This window comes from Vipera berus (genome assembly GCF_964194415.1).
Source record: "Vipera berus genome assembly, chromosome: 4".
Lineage (NCBI taxonomy): Eukaryota > Metazoa > Chordata > Lepidosauria > Squamata > Viperidae > Vipera > Vipera berus.
In genome coordinates, this window is record NC_138206.1 from 23,684,412 (window position 1) to 23,707,279 (window position 22,868).

At 43.4% G+C, this 22,868-nt stretch overlaps 1 protein-coding gene across 1 annotated transcript; it reads right to left on the reverse strand.

Moving 5' to 3' along the window:
- Positions 1 to 1,852: 1,852 nt before the first annotated feature.
- CDX2 (caudal type homeobox 2) lies at positions 1,853 to 22,663 on the reverse strand (the record flags this gene model as incomplete). The annotated part of the gene is made up of 3 exons (XM_081328077.1): positions 1,853 to 2,158; positions 10,838 to 10,983; positions 22,165 to 22,663. The coding sequence occupies 3 exons, from the start codon at positions 22,661 to 22,663 to the stop codon at positions 1,958 to 1,960; spliced, it is 846 nt and encodes a 281-aa protein (XP_081184203.1). The 3' UTR covers positions 1,853 to 1,957.
- Positions 22,664 to 22,868: the final 205 nt, after the last annotated feature.

Below are 22,868 nucleotides of genomic sequence, written 5' to 3' on the forward strand. Positions count from 1 at the left end.
CATTGAAATGAATGGATCTGAGCAAAAAGGGCACGGCTTCATTTCCATAAAGTTGGCTTGGGCTCAAAGCAGTTTTCCTGGATGGTTTGTGCTTTTCACAGCATGAATTCTACATGTTTTATTTGAAAGTCAGCTCAAACATGTAAAATTAAAAAGAGCACGTCATTCTAGCCCTAAGGTAAGAGTGCTTGCACATGTATTCAGTACATAAATTGTTTCATTATTATTAATTTACATGGCTCAGATCATTTTTTTTAAGGAAACCTATTTTCAAGTAAATGAATGACAATCAAGGCTAGTGGACTCTGCTGCACTTTCTTTGACCTCTCAGCTCCCAAATGACCCCCCAAAGATGCTAGTCAGCAGATGTGGGGATGAATGGAGAAAAGAGAAATCAATATCATTGGCAGATGCCAGTTCGCCAGCATGGGTACTCGTGGATACAAATTCACATGTCATTGATTATAGCTTTTTGAGTTTGGTCCTGCCCATTCCAAATTGGACAGACTTTTGCAGAAACTGGCATTAAAAGTGAGGCTGCAAATGTTCATAGGTCCTCCTCTTGAAGCCCTGTAGAATGATCAAAAACTTGCCTGTATTCTTATAAACGATGTCTTTCTTATTAGAATAAACAGAGTTCCATTCAAAATTTGGATTAAAATTTGGATGCTATATACCTCTAATTATGTTGGATTTTAATAACCTGCGGCCAGTAGTGCCAGATCCAAGAAATCTAGTTTCCTCATTTGCAACTTAAATCAGTTCCAGAATGACCTAGTAGTAACCCTAGTACTCCCCCTTCTTGAGCACATGAGCTTTCTTTGCTCAAGCCCATATGTCACAAAATCTGCTAATCGTTCAGTAACAAAACTGGCTTCTGCTGTGTCATCCATCACTGAATCGAAGTGTGTGGATGTTGTTCTCCCTCCTCCATATTTGGGAAGGCAAGCTGATGTAAGAGGCTAGGCTTGAACAGCTACTGGATTATTTTGGGAAGAGCTGCCTGTATCTTAGGAGGTGGCAGATAATATATTTCAACAGCCAATTGGTGTCCTCAAAATATTTACCCCATCACTCAGATACAGATGTTATATTTTGTTAAGCAGCCAAGGCAGCAACAGTGATAGGATAACAAAGATTAAAGGATGCTCATGATCACAAGTAAGGCTCAGTGTGAAGCTGATTACCTTAGAAATATTCTCTATTGGAAAAAAGAAGTCCTCATAAAAACATATTTTTTATGTCCATAGTGTGTGCTTACACCAGAGATAAAGAGATGCCAGGGAGCAGGTAGGAATCTGGACATAATACCACCATTGCTTGTTTACATGCTTGTTTTCAATAAACTACCATCCAACGACTTGCTTCAGAGCATCTCTGCCGCTTCCTTCTTTCCTGTTCTCCTGCCAGTTGGGAGGTGAATGATTCTCCTTTTCAGTTTGTTTAGGATACCAGAAAAACAAAGTAAAATATGGTTTAATTTCTTCTTTTTCCCATTAACATTTATCGTGAACCCAACACATTGGTAATTAAAAAACAAAAAAACAAAACAAAAACAGGAATAACAAGCAGGCATTCCAGGCCCAATTCCCTGAGAAAAGGTGTTTTCTGTTCCAGAGCTAAGTGTCAGTTATGGGATATCTATGGCAACATCCGGGTCAAGAATGAAACAAATTAAGGAACATCAACTCCCTTCCTTCCCCTGTCCCATCTGAACTTGGTTGCCTCACAAGTGTATCTTGTAAAAATGGGCAGAAAATCCCAAAGCGTGACGCTGTTCAGTGCAGTCCATCCTAGTGCAAGATACGGAGAGTCACCACTTGCCTCATCGGTTTCACTCCTGGACTAGCGGTTTTCTTCCTCCTAGGCTGGCTGGTTGTGTGGCCCGCAGTCTCCTCTTTCTTCTGTATGGAATGCAGAAACTCTTCAGCTGCTCAGTCTTTCCTCATAACTTCTGTTACTGTGCAACAGTTGGGGTCAAGCCAGTAGCACCCAACACGCCTCCACTGGGAACAGAGCCAGGTGTCCCTGCCTGCATGGAGGAGACAGGACTCATGGGTTCAGATCCACTGTGCAGTCCCCCAGGCTGAGATTGCTGTAACTTTTTCTTGTTGATTTTCCTTTCTTTTGCCCGCCTATTTTGAAACCAGATTTTCACCTAGGGAAGAGGAAGACAGAGTTAGTGTTAATAATAGCGAGCTGGGTATTTTCAACTTCACAGTCCAGTATACAACCACCCTGGTGTCTCCCACCCATCCAGGCAAGGTCAGGGAGATGCCACCAACTCTCACGGCAGAGATTTATGTCCACTTCAGCTAATACTGCTTTGGATGGACTGTACTCAAGTCTGTGAGTCTGGGCACAATGATGAGCTTTACCCATAACACTCCTATGCAAATTTACCCATAGAGTACAACAGGATTTACTCTGAGTAAATATACAGAAGAGATTGGATTAGAAAAGCAAAGTTCTCCCTCCTACCCTTTTTTTAGTGGACATTTGGAGACAGAGGATTAAACTTGTAATAAATTCCTGAGAATCTGAGCAGAAAGAACATTTATTTTTAGAAGGAAGAAGACCGTCTTGTTTTCTTTGAGGGAAGAAATTTATCCCTTCTGTTGTAAAATTAGAATACGAATTTTGTCTATTCTCTCAACCTGGCTAGCCTTAAGATAGTGTTCCTCAACCCTGGCAGTTTGGAAATGCATGGATTTCAACTCCCAGAATTCCCAGCCAGCATGCTGGGGGATAGGGCTTTAATCAAATGTTCTAAGCTAAGGAACAGACTACTAGAAACTCAGAACTAAATGTTAGATGATGTATGATAACATCATCTTTAAAAAAAAATAGATAATACATTGAGTGTTTTATTCCAAAATCTGGGAATGTTGATCAAAGCAACGTAACCAGTAGTAAATTATGCTTTAGTTCCATGCAGCCTACTACTGTCCCATATATGATACTTCAAGATTACAGACAGGAACTCAGAACCTGACCGTTCCTCCGTACAAAGCCTGCCTTTTAGCACTGAGCTATGACTCTCCCTAGTTAAGCATTGCCAGATATAACTCAAGATACTGAGGATATAAATGCAGCTTGTCTGTGCATTTTTACAAGACTCAGTGCTATCAATCCAGCGAAGCTTACTTCAGAACAATTATACATCCCATAATTAGAATGCCTATGCGATCAAGATCTTAACTGTGAACCAAAATGATTTACAAATCACAAACCTCACCACACAATTCACTGGAACAAATAATGAATGAGTTATCTGCGACTGCCTAAACAGGTGACTTTGAAACGTATAGTAGGCTTCATCTGCATATAAGACAATAAACAGCATTTTGACAAACTTTAGCATGACCAAAAAAGGACTATGGTAAATGTCCCCCCCATGTTTTTATATCATCGGCATATTACAAAAAAGAGCACCATGTTATACCTCAATATCCTGCTTGCTGTCCTTCAACCAAAGCTGGGTTTCAAGCTCTACACTACTACAAAACAGATCAAAATGCTTCCAGGATCTACTGACATATGAAATATTTTTTGTCCAGTCTTCAACAATGCCACCGTCTAATAGGGACAAGAACTTTTCTTATTTGTGGGGAAAACCTCTGTAGGTTTAAGACTGAAAATAGTGTGCGTTGCACGTTTAATTTGCATTTAGAAAGGTTTCTTTACAGTGGTGATTTTATCAAAGTAGAAAGCTGGGGCCTTTTTGTGTTTTTTCAGAGCAAGAGGAGAAAAAGGAAAGACAGTCAAAATGAATTTTACCGGGGAAAAGTGTTTACATCCCAAATTCAACAGTAGTAGCAACAAAATCTAAGGCACATTAGAGACTGTGGGGTTTTTTTTTGTTTTAAATACTCACCAAAACACCTGCCAGGTGGGGTGAGGGAAAGCAAAGCCACTAGTCATGTGGGAGCTGACTCAAAACAAATGCACCTCCAGGAATGCCAAGGACACCTGGAACAGGGGTGGTGCTCAGGAGTTAGAAATACAAGCCTATTGGACTTTGAAAATGAAGGTGTGTGTGTGTGTTTTGCAATAACAACTAAGCAAGCAAAGGGTATGCTAAGATGTCTTCCCTGATAACTAAGGAGATAAAACAAAATCTGGCAGTGTTGGTATATGAAGGTGGCCAATAACCGACTTTGTACAATAGATACACTTGCACACTTGGATTTAAGCCTCCTCAAATCTAAATGCAAACATTTAGGCATGCCTAGATTCCATGGAGATCAAAGAAACCTTAAACCCATTCCCATTCAGGAAGATCTTTCCTCATGATATTTAGCACCCTGGGTGGCATTCAGAAGATTTTGCATGTATTTTTTTAAAAAAATGATCCTGCATTTTTATTTTTATTTTTCATTTGCACCCCTATTACACATGGGAGGATCAGAGGGATAATGGCTTAGCCCACACTGTAATGGGAAAAGTGAAAAGTGAACTAGAAATATTCTGGCTTACTGCTCATATACTTTTAAATTAATACGCTAACTAGTATCATACACTGAGGACTCTTGCTATAATAAGGAAGCAAAGGCCTCTTCATTGCACCAATCCTCGCTCTTCTGAGATGGCAGGAAAAGCACCCAAGTGTAGAGATCTTTGCACGAAATTAGGAAAAAGGACAGACACAATCTGTAAAAATTTCATGTGTTTTTAGATTGCCTATGGTGTACTTGAGTTTTAATCCATGCGGGTTTTTTTAAGTTTGTTTAGGTTCAAGTGTTTAATGGCATCAGTAGGAAATAGATACAAGACTACAAGACACAATCCAGTTGCAAGCAGTGAAGAGAGTTCCTAAACTGGTATGTATGTATGTATGTATGTATGTATGTATGTATGTATGTATGTATGTATTATGCTGTCCTTCTTACCGATAGGATGACTCTGGAAGGCTTACGAACAGTAAAAAGGTAAATATAGAAACAATTAAAATTACAAGTATAATTACGCTGTATAAAAACTACACACATCTTTATATAATCATCTGGCAATGAGATGGGTGGCATACAAATTTAATAAAATAAATAAAACAATATATGCCAGTCTTTAATCCATGTATTTTGATGCTGCAGATAAAAGAGACACAAGCAAGCATGGTGCATTTACCATATGCACATTTTCTATATTTAGTTCTCATGTTTGGAAAGCAAAGATACTTAGATTTGGGTGGAAGCCACAGGTTTTTCTTTGCTCATCCTTCTCAGGAATACCAATACAAACATTATCAATATCAGCACCCTGACCCAGCAAAGAATGACACAATTGGATAGGTGCTACACAACAACGCTGAAGAAAGGAGATTTAACAGAGTGTGCATCCTATTGCACATTATCCTTAATTTCATATGCTATTAAAATGATGTTTAGGATCATCCAAGAAAGCCCTACATATAAAGAGAAATGACAGATGTTCAAGCTGGCTTTAAAAGGCAAGAAATGAGAGATGCTGTTGCTGATAGAAGTTGTATCACTGAGAAAGCCAAACAATATCAAAATGAAACTGCCATGTTCTTCACCAACTTTAGAAAGGCCCTTGATTGTTTTGACCATGTCAAGCTGTAAAATAACCATAAGGAAATTAGGAATCCCAGGACATATCATTGTCCTCATGTAAAACCTATCCACAGGACAAGAAGCCACGGCCTGGACAGAAGAAAGTAAAATAATCCGACTCTAGGTAAGCAAGGTACAGGTAGTCCTCGACTTACGACCACAATCCAGCCCAAAGTTTCTGTTACTAAGTGAGACATTTGTTAAGGGTTTTTGCCCCATATTATGACCTTTCTTGCCACTGTTGTTAAGTGAATCATCACAGTTGTTAAGTTAGTAATACGGTTGTTAAGTGAGTCTGGTTTCCCCATTGACTTTGCTTGTCAGAAGGGGGCAAAAGGTGATCACATGACCCCGGGACGCTGCAACTGCCATAAACATGAGTCATTTGCCAAGCGTCTGAATTTTGCTCACATGACCATGAGGATGCAAGAGTAATCTTCACTATGCAGAATCACTGAAAATGTAAATGATCTGCCGGCCCATGGGCCGGATGTTTCATGCTGAAACCACGCCCACCCCATTGCCGGCAATGGAAAAAAAGTCGCGATACATCGCAACACATCACATGAAGTTGCGGGTTTGACACCCCTGATCTGCAAGCTCTAGTAATGAAACCCAACAAGTGCAGCAAAAAAAAAATGAGACTACAATTGAATAGAATGATAGATCAAGCTAATGACCAAAGAAACAACAACCAACTGGCAATGAAGATAGTGAAATGGTAGACAGATTCTGCATTTTAAAATCAACTATTAACAGCAAAAATAACTATCATCCAAAAATACTTCAGAGACGAGAATTTGCAGAGTAAAGTTATCCTGGAAAAGATATTCAGACACCACGATGTCTATAAACATCAGAATCATGCAACATTTGTCTTTATGGTGCTCTATGGAAACAAAAGCTGGACTTGGAAGAAGCAAGGCAGAAAGTATTGGCCCTTTTGAACGTTGATGTTGAGAATACTCGAGAATATCATGGATAACCAAGAAACAAAGAAGTGGATCATAGAAGGAATCATTCCAAAGTTTTCACTCAAATAGCACTTGGCAAATGACCGATCTCTTATTGGTCTCTTATTATAACTTGGGAACTCCCTTGAGAAGTTTATAAGCCATGCTGGGAAAGGAGAAAGGAAAGAGAAGAAGAAGATGATCAGCAGCAAGGTGGATGACTCAATTACAATGCTGATTGGTACAGTATTGGAAGACCTGAAGGGGCAGATGGGGAGAGATAATCCTGGAGAAGATTCATGTACTGTAGGTTAAGAGTCAGTACCAACTTGATGACAGATCATCCATCCATCCATCCATCCATCCCACGATAGCAGGTTTTATTAAGCTTCCTATATCTTCTTCTTGGGTCATAATTCATAGTTCAAAGCCTTTGAACTATGGTGCTGGAGAAGACTCCTGCGAGTCCCTTGGACTGCAAGGCGATCAAACCGGTCAGTCCTAGAGGAGATCAACCCTGACTGCTCTTTAGAAGGCCACATCCTGAAGCTAAAACTCAAATACTTTGGCCACCTAATGAGAAGGAAGGATTCACTGGAGAAGAGCCTAATGCTGGGAAAGATTGAGGGCAATAGAAGAAGGGGACGACAGAGAATGAGGTGGCTGGATGGAGTCACTGAAGCAGTAGGCGTGAGCTTAAATGGACTCCAGAAGATGGTAGAGGACAGGAAGGCCTGGAGGAACACTGTCCATAGGGTCGCGATGGGTCGGACACGACTTCGCAACTAACAACAACAAAAAAAAAACAAAGTAAAGAAATAAAGGCTGAGACAATGACAATGATCACTGCTCTAAATTACTGGGATTCCTTCCCCTCTTTTTGATGTTATTCCCTTAAAACCACACCTGTTGAAAAGAAAGTGATAGTGCCAGCAATGGCTCTGAACTGATGAATAATTAATTCTGCATATATGTATATCAATTGTCTCCATTTGAATCAACCTGAGAGTTGCAACAGCTTCTGGGGATATGGCTTGTAAAGTTTTGATTAAAATATCTCATGCATTTAGTGGTAAATTTCCTTGACCTGAACATATATAACAGTATAAAAGTTATAAATCTTTAAGCTCTTCAAATACGTGAAAAGCACCTACAGTTTGCTACAGTACCTTAAATCTTCCTCCTGCTGTGTGATGTCCCGTTGCCTGGAGGCGGTTCGGGTCTGGATGGGGAGGAACAGACTTCAACTCAACCCTGACAAGACTGAGTGGCTGTACATTCCGGCATCCCGGGACATTCAAAATGTTCCATCGCTGTCTATGGGGGGTGAGCTTTTACCCCCCGTGGATAGGGCTCGCAACTTGGGAGTCCTCCTAGATTCACGGCTTACCTTGGAAGATCATATAGTGGCCGTGACTAGGGGGGCTTTCGCCCAGGTTCGCCTGGTGCGCCAGTTGCGGCCCTATCTGGACCGGGATGCCCTGTGTACGGTCACTCATGCGCTCGTGACCTCTCGCCTTGACTACTGTAATGCTCTCTACATGGGGCTTCCCTTGAAGACCACTCGGAGGCTCCAACTGGTACGGAATGCGGCCGCGAGAGTTGTCTTGGGAGTTTCCCAGTACTCCCATGTTACACCTTTGCTCCGCGAGCTGCATTGGTTACCAGTTGTCTTCCGGGTGAGGTTCAAGGTCTTGGTTATGATCTTTAAGTCCTTACATGGCATGGGTCTGGGTTACCTCGAGGACCACCTGCTGCCGGCGTCAAGTTCCCTCCGCCCAGTGCGTGCCCACAGAGAGGGCCTCCTCAGGGTGCCTCCGGTCAGGGAATGTCGACTGGTGGCCCCCAGGGGGAGGGCCTTCTCTGTGGGTGCTCCGGCATTATGGAACCAACTGCCGGTTGAGCTCCGGATGGCATCAGACCTCCGATCCTTCCGCCGCGGGTTGAAGACCCACTTGTTTGAATTGGCTGGTCTGGCCTGATGGGGGAATATGGGTTTCTAATTGGTTTTTTTAGTATTTTATTATTGTTGTATTTTAATTGGGCATTGGTTTAATTTCCTTTTAACTTTTGTATCGTTATTTATATATGCCCTGTGAACCGCCCTGAGTCCCTTGGGAGAAGGGCGGTATAGAAATCGAATAAAATATAAATATAAATATAAAATATTTAAATTTGATTCTTGGAGGGTTGGCCCTACCTTTAGGTTGAGCAAGAGTGGGCAACTGCTGGTCAGCAGGCTATATATAGCCCTTAGACCCCCTCCATTTTTCTGTGGCCTCTAGGTCTTGCCAATAACATTTAATGGCAAACCACAATCACAATGGCATTTTCCAGTGGCTTTCATTTGTCAACAAAAGAAATAAGTTGTATAAGCCATAAATATGGCTTAAGACATGTAAGTAAACTTTTAATCACTCCCTCTCCCAAAACAGGCAGAAGCAAACAAAAGCAAAATGCACAGTTCCAGTTTCTTGTTGTGCAGTACCATGGAATCACTCCCCACTTTGATCCTAGTTCACTAAAAAAAAAAGTACAAAAGTGGAAAAGTATAATTCCAGATACAGAAAAATCTCTGTGTTCTGAAATACTGGTAGGTTGATAATCCTAGGTGAAAGATTTTTTTGCAATTTATCATGATTTATGTTCATAATTAGCTTTCGGAAAACAGCATATTCTGCTTGGATACCAATAGTCAGATGTCTATAGCATTCTTGTCCTTATCATATGGATGTTAACTAGAATATTACACAGCATGCAAAACCCGGAAACGAATAGACAAAATGCCAAAACTAAGAACAGGCTAGCTAACAATGTTGATACAACAAAATATATAACTGTGGGTATTTTCCAGAAATATTAGCTTCCCCCAGTCTAAATTTGGTATCTGAATCCCTCTCCCAAATTGTGATATTTCAATGAGGGGATAAAGTCATATCCCAATATTATAGTTTAGAAGTGAGAATATTTTCATAGCTGGAAGTTGCATGCAATATTTTTTGGTATCCAGGGACAGGATGATGCAATGAGAGTAGGGGCAAACATTTTGGGGTATGGGAGTCTTTGAGGTGTATGGGAAGAAGGTTAGGGTCCTCCCTCTTCTTTTCATTAGATTAAGATTATTTTGAAGTGTGTTCCAAGTTTTTTCATGTTGATCATGGCAGGAATTATGCTACCAATTTCCAGCATGTGGTGATCGAAAGTGGCTCTAGGACCTACACCAATGGAGCTTGGCAGTCCATTGTAGCCCATTCCTGTTCCAGGTCAGGCGTAGGGGTGCAGCCAAACTTACTCTAAAAACCTTTCCTTCTGCCTGAATTCGTTTCACTCTAAAATGAATTACTGGACACATTGTGCTAAATTGTATTGAGTGAAGTTAAGACTGAAAAGATCCAGGTACAAATCCTTAGCTATGAAACTGGATCAATTAGCTGTTCAGGAAAGTGCTAGATTAAGAAAGATGCATTAGATAAATTTGGTGTTTTTATGAACTCTTAGCATACCTCAAATTTGGGGATTGTAATGAAATGGGAACGTTTTACACACAGCCTTCACCTTATGGGCAGAGAGAGAGAGAATTTATGAGATAAATGGCCTCTTCATCATCTATCTTCACCTAAAAATTTAAGACTACTTGTACTAACTGTGGCTGAAATTAGAGACAAGAAGAGATTTTCATTTTCAAAGCAGACTCTTTATAATGCAGCTTTGTGCCTGGTGACATGACTTTATGAGTAAGTTAGCATATTTTTCAGCACTTGGAGGCTACCAAGTCAGGAAAGCTGTTTAAAACCAAGCACTAGTTCATTGCACAAGAATAAGCCTCTCTTTTCCACTTAGGGCATGTCCAACAGAAGCAACCAACAGTGTAATCCTGGGCCTCTGACAAATATTTCTATGTGATAAACGTTTTTTATTTTACAAAAAGGACAGAAGTTCGGTAGCAGAGCACTTATTCTGCATAAGAAATGCATTCTTGAAATTTCCACCATAGGCTGGATAGAACTGTTTTCCCAAACTCTGGACAGCTATCATCCTACAGAGACTCTTGAGTAAATTAAAGTGGTATTTCCCCCGCCCCCATTCTTAAAACACATTTTATTTCATACTGAAAGGGACATTAATTTACATATTCTTAAAAGGTGGGTGCCTTGTTTAATACAAACACTTTGGTGTATTATGCTTTGTTAGTCATTGTGTGCATTTATCAGTGTAAACAAAAGTAAGATCAGCAAGATTTACTGAAAGAAGGCAGGGAGGTTAAATACAGAGTGGGGAAGTTTGGAAACATTACACAGAGCAAAGTCTTACTTGTCTCTCTGACAATCCCAGTGTGGCTGCTAGCTCAGCTTTTCTCCGAATAGTGATGTAACGGCTGTAGTGAAACTCCTTCTCCAACTCAAGTCGCTGGTGATCTGTGTAGACCACACGGTACTTGTCTTTCGTCCTGGTTTTCACTGGGAAAAGAGACATAAGTGAGCTGAAGGAAGCACATTAGCAGCATCGTATTTAAATGCCCACTTCTGAAGTTATATAACCAGAGCATAGGCTATACATAAAATGCCAACCAGCTTCCAGCAATGTAGAGTTTCTGATCACAGTGGGAAAAGGAGGAAATCTCCTTTAGAATATAATCAAATTCCAAATAAGATTTAGATCTTTCCTCCCAGTTTCTAAAATTCAGCTGCTAATTATTTTCACTACCTCCCACTCCAACAAGTTATGGAAGGATTCTCCTTTTCTTTCCTAGTTTACACTTACTAACTCCTTAAATGTCTGGCTCAAAGAGGAAGTGATTTTCAAACAATGAGTGCTTGTAAAAAGAAAGCAGCTGCTGGATTTATGGTCCCCAAACCAAACACATCCACATAAGCCAGTGTGTTGGAGGGTGGGTTGCACTTTGATTTGTGGGTGTATATTGTAACTGGGCCTGTTATGATCAGTGCTTAGAATTAAAAGCAATTTCTCCTTGAACATGTGCTTAAAAAGCAGCTTTCTGTGTGGATGATATACACAATGCAGTCCTAACAAATAAGCACTCTTAAGTAATTCTGAATGTAAGGTAAAAGACTTAAGTGCATGCTAGTTAATTTACAAGATATCTTTGAGACATTCCCTTGTATGCATAAGATCTGCTGAAATGAGTTGCACATGGGAGCTTGGCAATTAATTTCAACAGGGTTTGGGCACAATCCTGCTAAATTATATTTGTGGTATAGAGTATGTCAATCAACTGAATGAATGAAACAACCATTCAAAATTATATCAATTTACATTAACTTTGTTTCAACTTAGAATGAAGATCTAAGCAATTCAGAAATATTTATTTCTAAGTCAGGTTGGTATTTGTATACGTTTATATTTCTTTAGGTGCAAGTTCTGATTTTCCAAATAGAGAATGGTAACTTGAATTACCATATACAGGTAATCCTTGATTTATAATTCTTCATTTAGTGACAGTTCAAAGTTATAATGGCACTGAAAAAAGTGATATGACCATTTTTCACACTTACGACTGTTGCAGCATCCCCATGGTCATATGATCAAAATTCAGATGCTTGGCAAGTGACTCATATTTATGGCAATTGCAGCATCCCAGGGTCATGTGATCACCTTTTGCAACCTTCTGACAAGCAAACTCAATGGGGAAGCCAGATTCACTTTACAAACATGTTACTAAATATTAACAAATGCAATGATTCACTTAATAACTGTGGCAAAAAAATCATAAAATGGGGCAAACTCATTTAACAAATGTTTCACTTAGCAACATAATTTTTGGGCTCAATTGTGGTCGTAACTCTAGGACTACCTGTATACATGGATAAACATAATGTTAGCCAAATAATCATTTTAAAAATAACCTTCAATCTGGAAACCTATAGGTTTGATTAGTTAACAAACTATATGTTGCGAACAGTCCAGGAACTCCAGTTAGTTGAGAACACAGATAAGAAACTGTCAGCTTTGAACTAAGAATCTGTAAGCACATCCTGCCAATTTGGAGGATAAAACATACGAAGAATGGTTGCAGGAATTGGATATGTCTTGCTTAATGAAAAGAAGGACTGGGGTGACATGTGAACAGTGTTCCAATATTTAATGGGTTGCCACAAAGAATTAGGGATCAGCCTATTCTCCAAAGCACCTGAAGGCAGGACAAGAAGCAATGGATGGAAACTAATCAAGGAGAGAACCAACCTAGAACTAATCAGAAATTTCTTGATAGTTAAACAAGTGGAATGACTTGCCTCCAGAAATTGTGAGTGCTCCAACCCCGGAGATTTTTAAGAAGTGATACCATTTGTCTGAAATGGTACACTAGAGTTTCCTGCTTGAGCAGGGGGTTGGACTAGATCTCCAAGGTCCCTTCCAACTCTGTTATTCTGTTATACTATTAATTCTTGAACAACTGCACTAATTTTTGCTCCATTTCTTGGCACAAGTACTGTTATGAGTCTTTAAAGCTCTTTACAGTTTAGATCTAGGATATATGAGAATTTGAAAAACTCTCCACTTCTGTATTAATGTTGTCTATACACTGAAATCATTCCTGGTGGATTTCCCCCCCCCCAAAGTAATGTGGTGCTTGATCACCTGATTAGAACTCCCTATTGGGGATGATATCCAGCTATCTGGGCTTGTCTTGGAGTCACAATTTTCTTTAATCTTGAAGCAAAATGAATTTGCTTAACTCTGCAGTAATTCCTATTCTGTTCGTTTATTCTTACAGATGCTTGGATTACTACTGAGCAACAGTAACATTTTGACATCAAGTCCTGCCCCAAAGTTTGTTCAGGTTGCCCAGAAAAAAATACTAATTGAAAGTTATTTTCTAAGTATAATAGTAGTAGAAGTAATGATGAAATAAAATGATTGATGATGCTTCCCCATTCATATCAATGGTCATAAAATCTCCACTTCTTTCTAGTCATTCTAGCTGGGGGTATCCACACCATCCATAGCAAAAGGACTCTCTTTTTAACAATTTGGAGAATCTGCCTTTCAGAGTGGCGTTATCAGGCTCTTACTCCAGTTGATCTTAAAAGAATATAAAATCTTTCATTCCAATACTGTCATTTAGAGATGTGGCACCAAAAAGCCATTTCAGTTCACAGGAAGAACTGAAGGCGGCCAAGAAATAAAAAGGGGAAGGTAGGACACTTGGAAATCCTTGCTAGAACTTCCTTTCTCAACCTGCTGATCCAGCAATTTGAACTTCATGTGTTTTGACAACAGCAGCAGCAGCAGTTACCCTAAGAGAGTTTTCCCATTATGTTTTTCTCTCTCTTTGTGTTGGGGCTGTTGAGTCTAAAATCTTTCCTGGCTTTCTCTTTTTTAAAAAAACAAAACTGGCTGAGATCCTTTGGAGAGGCCAAGTAGTCAATCCGGAAGCTTTGCAGTCTTTTTTTTTTACCTCCTTCTAAGGCCGGTTTAAGAAAAGCTTTTCCGAGAGGAAAGGAAAGAACTGCCAGCCCCTGGTTTTTCCCCGGCTAACTCCACCACCGCGGCCCCGAGACTCTTCTCTTGGTTCGGGGTCCCCCTTGCAGTGTTTCTTCCCCCTTGGTTTCCGCCTCCCCGCCCAGCCAAGATCAGAGGGCCCGTCCGGGCGGCCCTGTGGGTTCAGGCCCAGACTGGCTCGTCTGGGCCAATCAAGCCAGGCCTCAAAGCGCCGCTGGTGTAACTCCGTCGAGCCGAACGGGCGCTCCGGGGACATCAGCGTCCGAGCTGAGGAAGGGCGGCCGCAAGGTCCGTCTGAGCCAAGCGCCGGCTCCCCGCATCGCAACACCGCGGACTTAGGCCTAGGCGGCGCTATCAGCTCCCACCTATTTTATTTTACTTTACTTTATTTTATTTTATTTTTGGGGGGGGGGGGCTCGGTAAGCCTCGCCTGGGAAGAGTTGGGATCGACTCCTCCTAAGAAGAATATGGGAATGGAAACTGTTTTCCACCCTGTCGAATGGCGGGGGGGGGTGTCCGCATTTTTAGGAAAGGAGGGGGAAAGGCAATTTCGCCGGTTCTTTGCAGGATATAATTCAGGATTTAAAATAGTTGGATGTATATTTTTCACTCAAGACATTAAGAAAGGTTTCTCCAAACAGGGTGACCCCAAGTCTTGTATTTTGGTTTCCATGCGCTCTGTTTGCTGAGCTCTTTATAATAAGTAATATTATAAAACATTACAATATTATAATGATGAATAATATGGTGAAAACGGTTTTCCCAACGAGGGGGAAATTGAAGTCCTATTGGTCAAGATCCCATCCCATTTAGCCAAATTGTTTGAAAATGGGGGATTAAGGAGATGATCCCAAAATGTGATCTGCACCTCCTGAGATTTTAAGCCATAAAGAGGTGGGTGGGTGGGGGAATCACCTGATCATTTTTTTCTTTCTCCTTTCATATGTACTGTATACATTTTCTATTCGAGTACATTTCTTAAACACTGTAGTACCGTAATTTTTATATCTATACAATAACTCTAAATATGGGCAATAATTCTAAATATACATCTTCACACCACAGAAAAACTTCAGTCCTGGCACCCTTTTTATATGATAGTACATCACGCTTTTTAGATGATATACAAGATATAACAGTGATGAGGTCATTGTAATATTGATATTAAAACAATGGAGGAATTGTAGAATCTATAATAATACATTCATAAAAATCATGACATGCCTTTGGCACTTGATCTCTCTGTAAAAGAGTTTTGGAAAACAAATGATTTCTGACTACTTAAAAATATAGGTTCCTACTTTTGAATGGACATGTTTTCTTTTTCTGAAAATAAATAAAGGCTATCGTGCTTTTTAAATAGCTGCGTATAACAAGGTCCAATTGAAATGAAAGTATTTTTTTTACTGATGGTGGGAGAGATTCTTAGCTATGGGATATTTTGCCTTGGTAGGACAGAGCATGCAAGAAGGGGAGGAAAAGTCAGTAGGACCTGGACTAGACCTCAGGTCTCATCTCCCATAGTTGACCAGGCCAGAAGCTGTTAATGGGAGATTCAAATCAGTCCATTTCTGGAAGATCAGAATTTTGCTTTAACAAGGTGGATAAAAAGATAGAGAAGATATAAAAACTTCCAGACCAGGAGAGGAAGAAATCAACTGGATTGCAGAGTGAATCCAAAAGGGACTAACTTAGGATTTCTTAAACATTTTAGAGAAGACTGAAGATAAAAACAAATTCTAGGAGTCTCTCCTGGAATGGATTGGTATTGTACTGTATGTGTTTACACTTAAAAGCAAAAAATCCATTTTACAGGGATTTTTTCCCCTTTTAGCCAAGCGTATGAATGCCTATTGAGAAATAAATTTCAAAGGAATCAAGTGAGTTTTTATTATAAGGAAATAGGTATCACATTTGTTCTCTTTTGGTTTGTTTGACTTCAGAGCTGAGGCTGGATAAATGCTGTTTCACTTTAAAAGATAAAATATTTCAAAACTATTACAACTGTATTTTTAAATACAAAACATGAGATGCACACAATATACAATATTCATACACTTGATTGCAGCAAGGAGGTATATGTCTATGTATATATCTTGTTTTTATCTGTGGGTATATGCACATGATATGCGTTTGTGTACATGCTATTCAGTATGATACTTCTGAGTTTTACTATCCTTAAGGACAACCACTATACGATTTGTAGGGGATGGCTCCATAAAAATCAAGCAGTTTATTGGGGTCAAAATCTGAAGGGAATGGATCCCTTTCCCTGCTGATCTGCCAGGGAAAGGGATTTTGTGATCTAACCAGAACCAGCCCTCTACATTCACAGCACCCCTCCCCATTTCTTCTGCCTAAAACAAAGGAGAGGCAGGTCTGGAAAGGGCATGATATATTTCAGTATTGACTGTGAAAGTCTGTCTTCGGCCTTCTTCCATTATCTTCTTTTCCGGGGAGGGAAAAGTAGAAAACAATGGTGAGGAAAGGTATAGATCAAAGCAAGATGAGTTTCTACCCCCACTAGGGAGGGGAATGGGCGGGCTGCCCAGGAGGAAAGTCCGGGCTCCAAGCAGCGCCACTGTTATCATCACAAAGGGTGCCTGGACCTCCCCTGCAGCCATCTTTTATGTAGCATCTTCTATCACTACTGTCCTAAGTGCACATGCTGTAGGGTGAATCCTACCAATCCAAATAAGGGGGAACACTAGTGGGCCTCTAACCAGGCTACTAAATCACATTGGCCTTCTTTCCATGACCCAGCTCTCCTTCATCTGAGAAGAAAATCCCCTCTCATCCAGTTAGGAGGAAGTAATATTCTCATTTTGCCAAGGATACCTTCCTGCCATGGGTTTTGGAAGGGAAGCCCTCCCAGTTCAGCGTAGGCACTCCCCACCACCTCCGCCACCATGACCGGGGAGAGGAAGAAAGGGAGAAAGATTGGGGAGTAAGACAAAGTGAATCACAATGACAATGGTTTTGATTAAGTTCAACAATGCCTTTCAAAGGTGCAGAGTTGCTTGTCAACTGGGCAGATGCCCAAGTCTGATGATCACTTGCTAATGAGATCAGGTCTAGGGGAGAATCTCTAGGAGCAGCAAGTAGGCACAAAAACCTTTCATTTTCGACTCTCTGCAACCGACTAAGAGGACTTCAATTTCCTGGAAGGGAAATTGGAAAAAAAAAGAGAAAAAGAGAGAAAGGTAATCCAGAAGCAAGAACCAGTCCCTGGATTCAAGCACGCCCAGGACTGCAACTAAAAGAAAACAATAGACAAGTTGGAGTTTTCATCAAGTGTCTGGTCCTTCCTCTTGCGAGGCAAAAATCCTTCAAGACTGGCCCAGCAAAGGCGGAGGGCAAGGCGTCTTACCAAGGCCCAGAAGCCAGACCCTCAGCTGGGAAGCGGAAAGACAGGAGATGTCCCTTGTCTCAGGGCTTTGGAAAGCCCTTTCTCTGAATTGTTCCTTCTCCAAGAGTGGGAAAAGGAACAAGGGCAGTTTAAAACAAGGAACAACCACAAACAAGACTGTCAGCCGGGGCTGCCCTGCGAGTTGCAGCAGCCAGAGCTGCTGCGAGGGGGGAATCTAAAGGCATGCTCTCGGCGTGTCAGAAACCAATAGAAAGCTCACCGCACAGCCGCCGATGATTTATTGGACTGTAATTGGTTATAAAAAATCTTTTAAGTGGCTGTAACCAGGCCTCCAGGCTTCGCTTCCCCTGACGTCCGACCTCAGCCCCACCGGAACTAGCACTCGGACAATCGCCCTTAAGCAACCTTTCCTTGCAGGGTGGGGAGTGGGGAATAAGACTTGGAGTTTGTTTCAGCATACCCAGGACCCCTTTCCTCAGAAGCCAAGCTTTCGTTCACTTCAGCGGCGCGCCTGGGCCTGAGAGAGAGAGGTTGGTTGGCACAGACCTTGTTTTGGACAAAAGGTCGTTTGGGCCGGCGTGGAGGGGGAAAAGAGGAACAAACAGCCACTACCACATGCTTCTCCCAGAAGAAGGAAGCTGAAGCCACCAGCCTGAGGATGACGGATGGGATTCCGTGAAAACGTTGCTCTTACACCTTCAATTCTACGTGGGAAAAAACCCGAATGACCAAAGATAATAAGATATATATAATAAGATATATATATATATATATATATATATATATATATATATATATATATATAATAAGATATATATATATATATATATATATATATATATATATATATATATATATATATATATATATATATATATATATATATATATATATATATATATATATATATATATATATATATTGGACCCCTGCTCCCCCCCCAAGGCGGGTAGAGCCAAAGCGAGTGATGCTCCTCAGTTGTCCTGGATTACAACCTCCATCGTCCGCAGACAGGAATGACACGGTCGACCAAGAACTAGAGAGAAACTCCAACTTGGAAAGCTAATTCAGGGCACCTCGCCAACCCCGGGCGCTGGTTGAGACAACCAGGCTGGGAAAGTTCCCTGGCGGCTCCTCCGGCCGTCAAATCTCGGCAGCTCCTCCGGCCGTCAAATCTCGGCAAAGGGTTCCTGCGCACAAACGTCACGGGTGTTTCATCTAGGAAAAGCAGGCCAAACCCGCCCGTTTTGGGGGACTCCTTTCAGCGGATGCTGCTCTTGGGCTTCATCTCGAGGTTGGTTCTGGAGGAAGGTCTCTCTCGCCTCGCACGAATTTCTGCGTTGCACGCCTTGAACTTTTCAGAAAGAGCAAGTTCCACATTTTATTTATGTTTCTTTAGTTAAATGTTTAGGAGGACAGGATCAAAGAGGCATTTTGATCACGTGCCTGCACTCAAATGTTTTTTTTTATCCCTTAGCCCCAGAATATACATTCAAGCAATTCTGCCTATTTCTGTGTGCGTTTGTGTGTGCACGCACGCACACGCACTCATACATAACATAAGGACAGAATATTAGTCAGAATCCCGAGCTCATTGGAACTACACAGAGTAACTGACTCTCCCAGTCTTTCAAAAATATGGCCTACCTGCATGTGGGGTAAATATTCTGATATTTCCTTTCATTTTCGGCATTAAAAGATACTAAACCCGCATGCAGGGAAACAATGTTGGCTTCAAAACTAGGGTGGGAAATCAACTTAACTTGCTTAGAAATAAATTCAAATCAGGATTGGAAGATGAGGAGTTCTTTTTCGGCTAGCCCAATGCAGATTTAAATGCTGAGGATTTTCAAGGAACTTTCATGGCTCGAGGTTTATGCAAAAGAATGGGATTTAAGTCGATTTAAATATGGGTACTGTGATTAATATTAAATCTGCGTTGGACTAACCGAAAAAGGATTCCTCATCTTCCCATCCTGATTTGAATTTATTTCTAAGCGAGTTAAGTTGATTTCCCACCCCAGTTAATGCAGCCAACATTGTTCCGTTTCCCTGCCTGCGGGTTTAGTATCTTTTAATGCCGAAAATGAAAGGCAATGTCAGAACATTTACCCCACATCCACAAGATTTTAGCTCTCGCCCTATCCCAGCTCTAGACTCATTCAAAAGTCTCTCCAGTTTCCCACTGCGAAAAGCAGGAGAAGTCGGGGCGGGACAACTCAAACGAAGCAGGGGTCTCTGAAAATGGTTTCACGTGTCTCTGCGGCAAGCCCCCCGGGGGGTGGTGGGGGTGGTCCTCAGTGGCTCTCTAGGTGGCCCGGGCTCAAACATCGTAAGTGAGAAACCGTTTAGGCCCGTCCCGCTCCCGGGTTCGATAACAGGCTCGGTCTTGTCAAAACCTCGACACATTGCCACGTTCTCGGCAGCCCTGGTTGGGCCTGGCGCCGAGGTTTCTTTCAGGCTTGTCCAGCCTGCTCCCACCCTGTCACCTCTGGACCCTGCGAAACTGCACAAATCCCTTTGGCCTAAATCTATGGACTCTGTAGTCCGGTGCCTTGAATGACCAACGGCCGGCGGGAGAACAGCCTCGGCCTGCCTGTTCTTCCATGTCTACCCGTTGTTCTTCCGGCTCTCGTTCAGCTCCGGACGGGCCACTGCACTTTCCGGAGCAAAATGCACTTGGAAAAAGAAAGCGAATTTCTAGGGGAGCCTGCTAAGATTCCCCGAGTTTTGTTTTGGGTGCTTGCGAAGACTGGCCTGTACTTAAGGCGGAATTGTTGCGGAATCGTAATAGTACCAGCTCTTGAAGTGCTTTGTACTCCCCTAAAACCTCCTGAACGCGCCCTGCTGACACTGAGGGGACATTAGAGGAAGCTTAGCCACCTTAGCGCTTGACCCTTTCCAAGCTGAAGTCCCGGAAGATCTTCTCTTCGTTGCCACGGAATAGTTTTGCTGGGAAGGGCACTCCCTTACATTTTTGCTGGCTTGGACAAGATGCCTTACCGATAGCTGACTCCAGTTTGGATCGGCAATTTATTTTTTTTTAGAAGGGGCTGAAAACAGCCAGCCGAGTAAGCCAATTCCAAAGACTCTGACGGAGCTGAAAGGATTGGAGTAAGTCGATAGATGATTAGGTGACAACAGCAGAGTCAGCCAAACTAATCCGGGATTGTTAGGCGAACTAGCGGACGTCTTGGAGCATCAGATGCAGCTAGAATCGAAAGAGAATCTCCACCCGTTTCCCCCGCCAGGTAACGCTGCACTGGGGCTGGCCGAGGGGGGGGGGGGTTCCAAAAGAATCACAAAGCGATCCATGGGCCTCCCCGGAAGCCTTGTCCTACCTTTGGAGTTTAGGATATCCTCGGGAATATTCAACTCTGGGAAAGGCGGGATCCCATTCCTCGTTTCCGTGTTAGTCTCTAACCGGCGCTCGTAGATTCTGTGGTGGGAAGTGGCAGTTCTCATTCAAATTCCAAACAAACAAATTAAACTTTCATTTGCAGGTGGTTCTCTGCCCCTCTCTCCGTCTTTTTTCTTTTTCCTTTGCTAAATTTGCGGCCGATTACGCAGCTTAGCCTAAGAATAGGGTCTGTATAAACGGCAAAAAAAGAGCGAACTTTGCATTCGCCCCCTCTGTGAAGCGGCGCTCTCTATAAACTCAGCCACTATTTGGCCTTGAAGAATCAGAAGCAGCTTGATTTCAGTGGGAGTTATTCCCAGGCCAGTGTGAAAAACTTGGCAGTTGCAATTGCCCTGTGAAGCTTCCCGATGAAATGCCGCTCGAGGCATCTCGAGCAATAAACAGAAAGGTGGGGCACTTCCTCAGAAATAATTGTAGGCTCAGAAGAAATAAATCACAAATACTCTTAGCAGACATCTTCCCGTTCCTCGCACTCATTTTATATCAAGGCATTTTCTTCTCCCCTTCCCTTTTTTCCCATTTCACCCGCCCGTCCCCCCCCCAAACACACACACTTTGAAATCAATGGCTCAACCAACGCCGACAGTATGTAAAGAAATCCAGATAATGGAAAATAATTTATATTTTCGCTGAGTTCGACTGTCTTGAATGACAAAACACCAACGCACGCACCCACGAGCCTATCCGAAACTTTCCAAACCTGAATGGTAGTTTGGAGGGAGTCCCTCCAGGCACGGGGGTGGAGGTGGAGTCGAGGCTAGATAGAGCCCCTTTGCCCGACCCCTCCCGGGAAGAAAGGCTGGCCAGGAGCTGCGAGGTATTTGGGCAGGAACTCTTTCTTTGGAGTGGGGTGGGTGGGTATGAAGGAAGCTGGGGGCTAAAAGCAAACACGTGCACGCGTCACGCACAAACGATCGAACTCTTGACTGCGGCGACGGTCAGCCTTGCCGCATCCTTGATTCCCTGCCAAGCAGGTTCCGGAGAGTTGGCCTTTTTCCCCCCTCTCTTTATCGGGGAGAACCGGGTCAGCAGGGCTTGCGTCGCCAAAAGAAAGCCGGCGGTTAACCGGCGCTTTTTGTTTTCAAAGCGACGGACCCCGAAGCCCATCAACACCGCCGCGCTAGTGGAAGCACCGGGTCCCGTAACTCTGGAATCGGTCAGCTCGGCCCCCGCCGGCTCTCTTCGTCTTCCCTTTCGCCTTTGGAGGCTGGAAGCGCCCTGGCCCCGGGGGCTCGGAGCTGGTGCAGAGGGACCCTTGCCGCTGCCTCCCTTCCCGGGCCTAGAGGCAAAGCCCAGGCGGGCCTCCGGCGCTTCTCCTCGGGACGCCTCACCTCCCTCCACCCCACCCCACCCCCCACTCCAGCCTGCCAGCCCTTTCCGCCTTACCGGGTCCCCCCGCCGTGGGTTTCCTCATCCAGTCGCAGAAGTTCCGCCGCTGGCCGCCAGGGGAGAGAGGATCCGAACCCAGCGGCGGGTTGAGCGGCTGCATCAGCCCCGCCGAAGGGGGGACCCCGCAGGGGGGCGCCGGAGGTCCCTGGGAGGGGTGGTGCGGGTGCGGGAGGTAGTCTCCGGCGGGGCTGTAGGCCAAGCCGGTCGGGCTGGGTCCGTGCAGGGCGCCGGCGGTCGCCGTCCCCGGGGCGCCCGCCTGCCCATAGCCATTCCAGTCGTCTCGCAGGGGCGCGCCGTAGGCGGCCGGCCAGGGCGAGCCGGGCGACTGAGCGTTGTCCAGTCCGATCCCGGCGGGCACATGGTAGGCGCCGTAGTCCGGGTACTGCGGGCCGCCCACGAAGTTTTGCGCGGCGGTCAAGTTAAGCCCCCCCGCGTGGCGCACCGAGCCGGGGTACATGGAGGGGCTCTCTTTCTCCAGCAGGTAGCTCACGTACATGGTGGTCCGAGGCGAGCGGCTCTTCTCTGCATGCTGCTGCGGGAAAGAGTCAGGGAAGGTGGCGGACCGGCGATGGGGACCGGCTGAGCCGAGCTGGGCTGCGGCTGCCCGGTCTTAGGGCTGCGGCTTCCTCCGGGCGCAAAGACGGGGCGCGCCGGTTTTGGAGGCTCAGGCAACCGGTACCATCGGGAGCTGCGGAGGATGA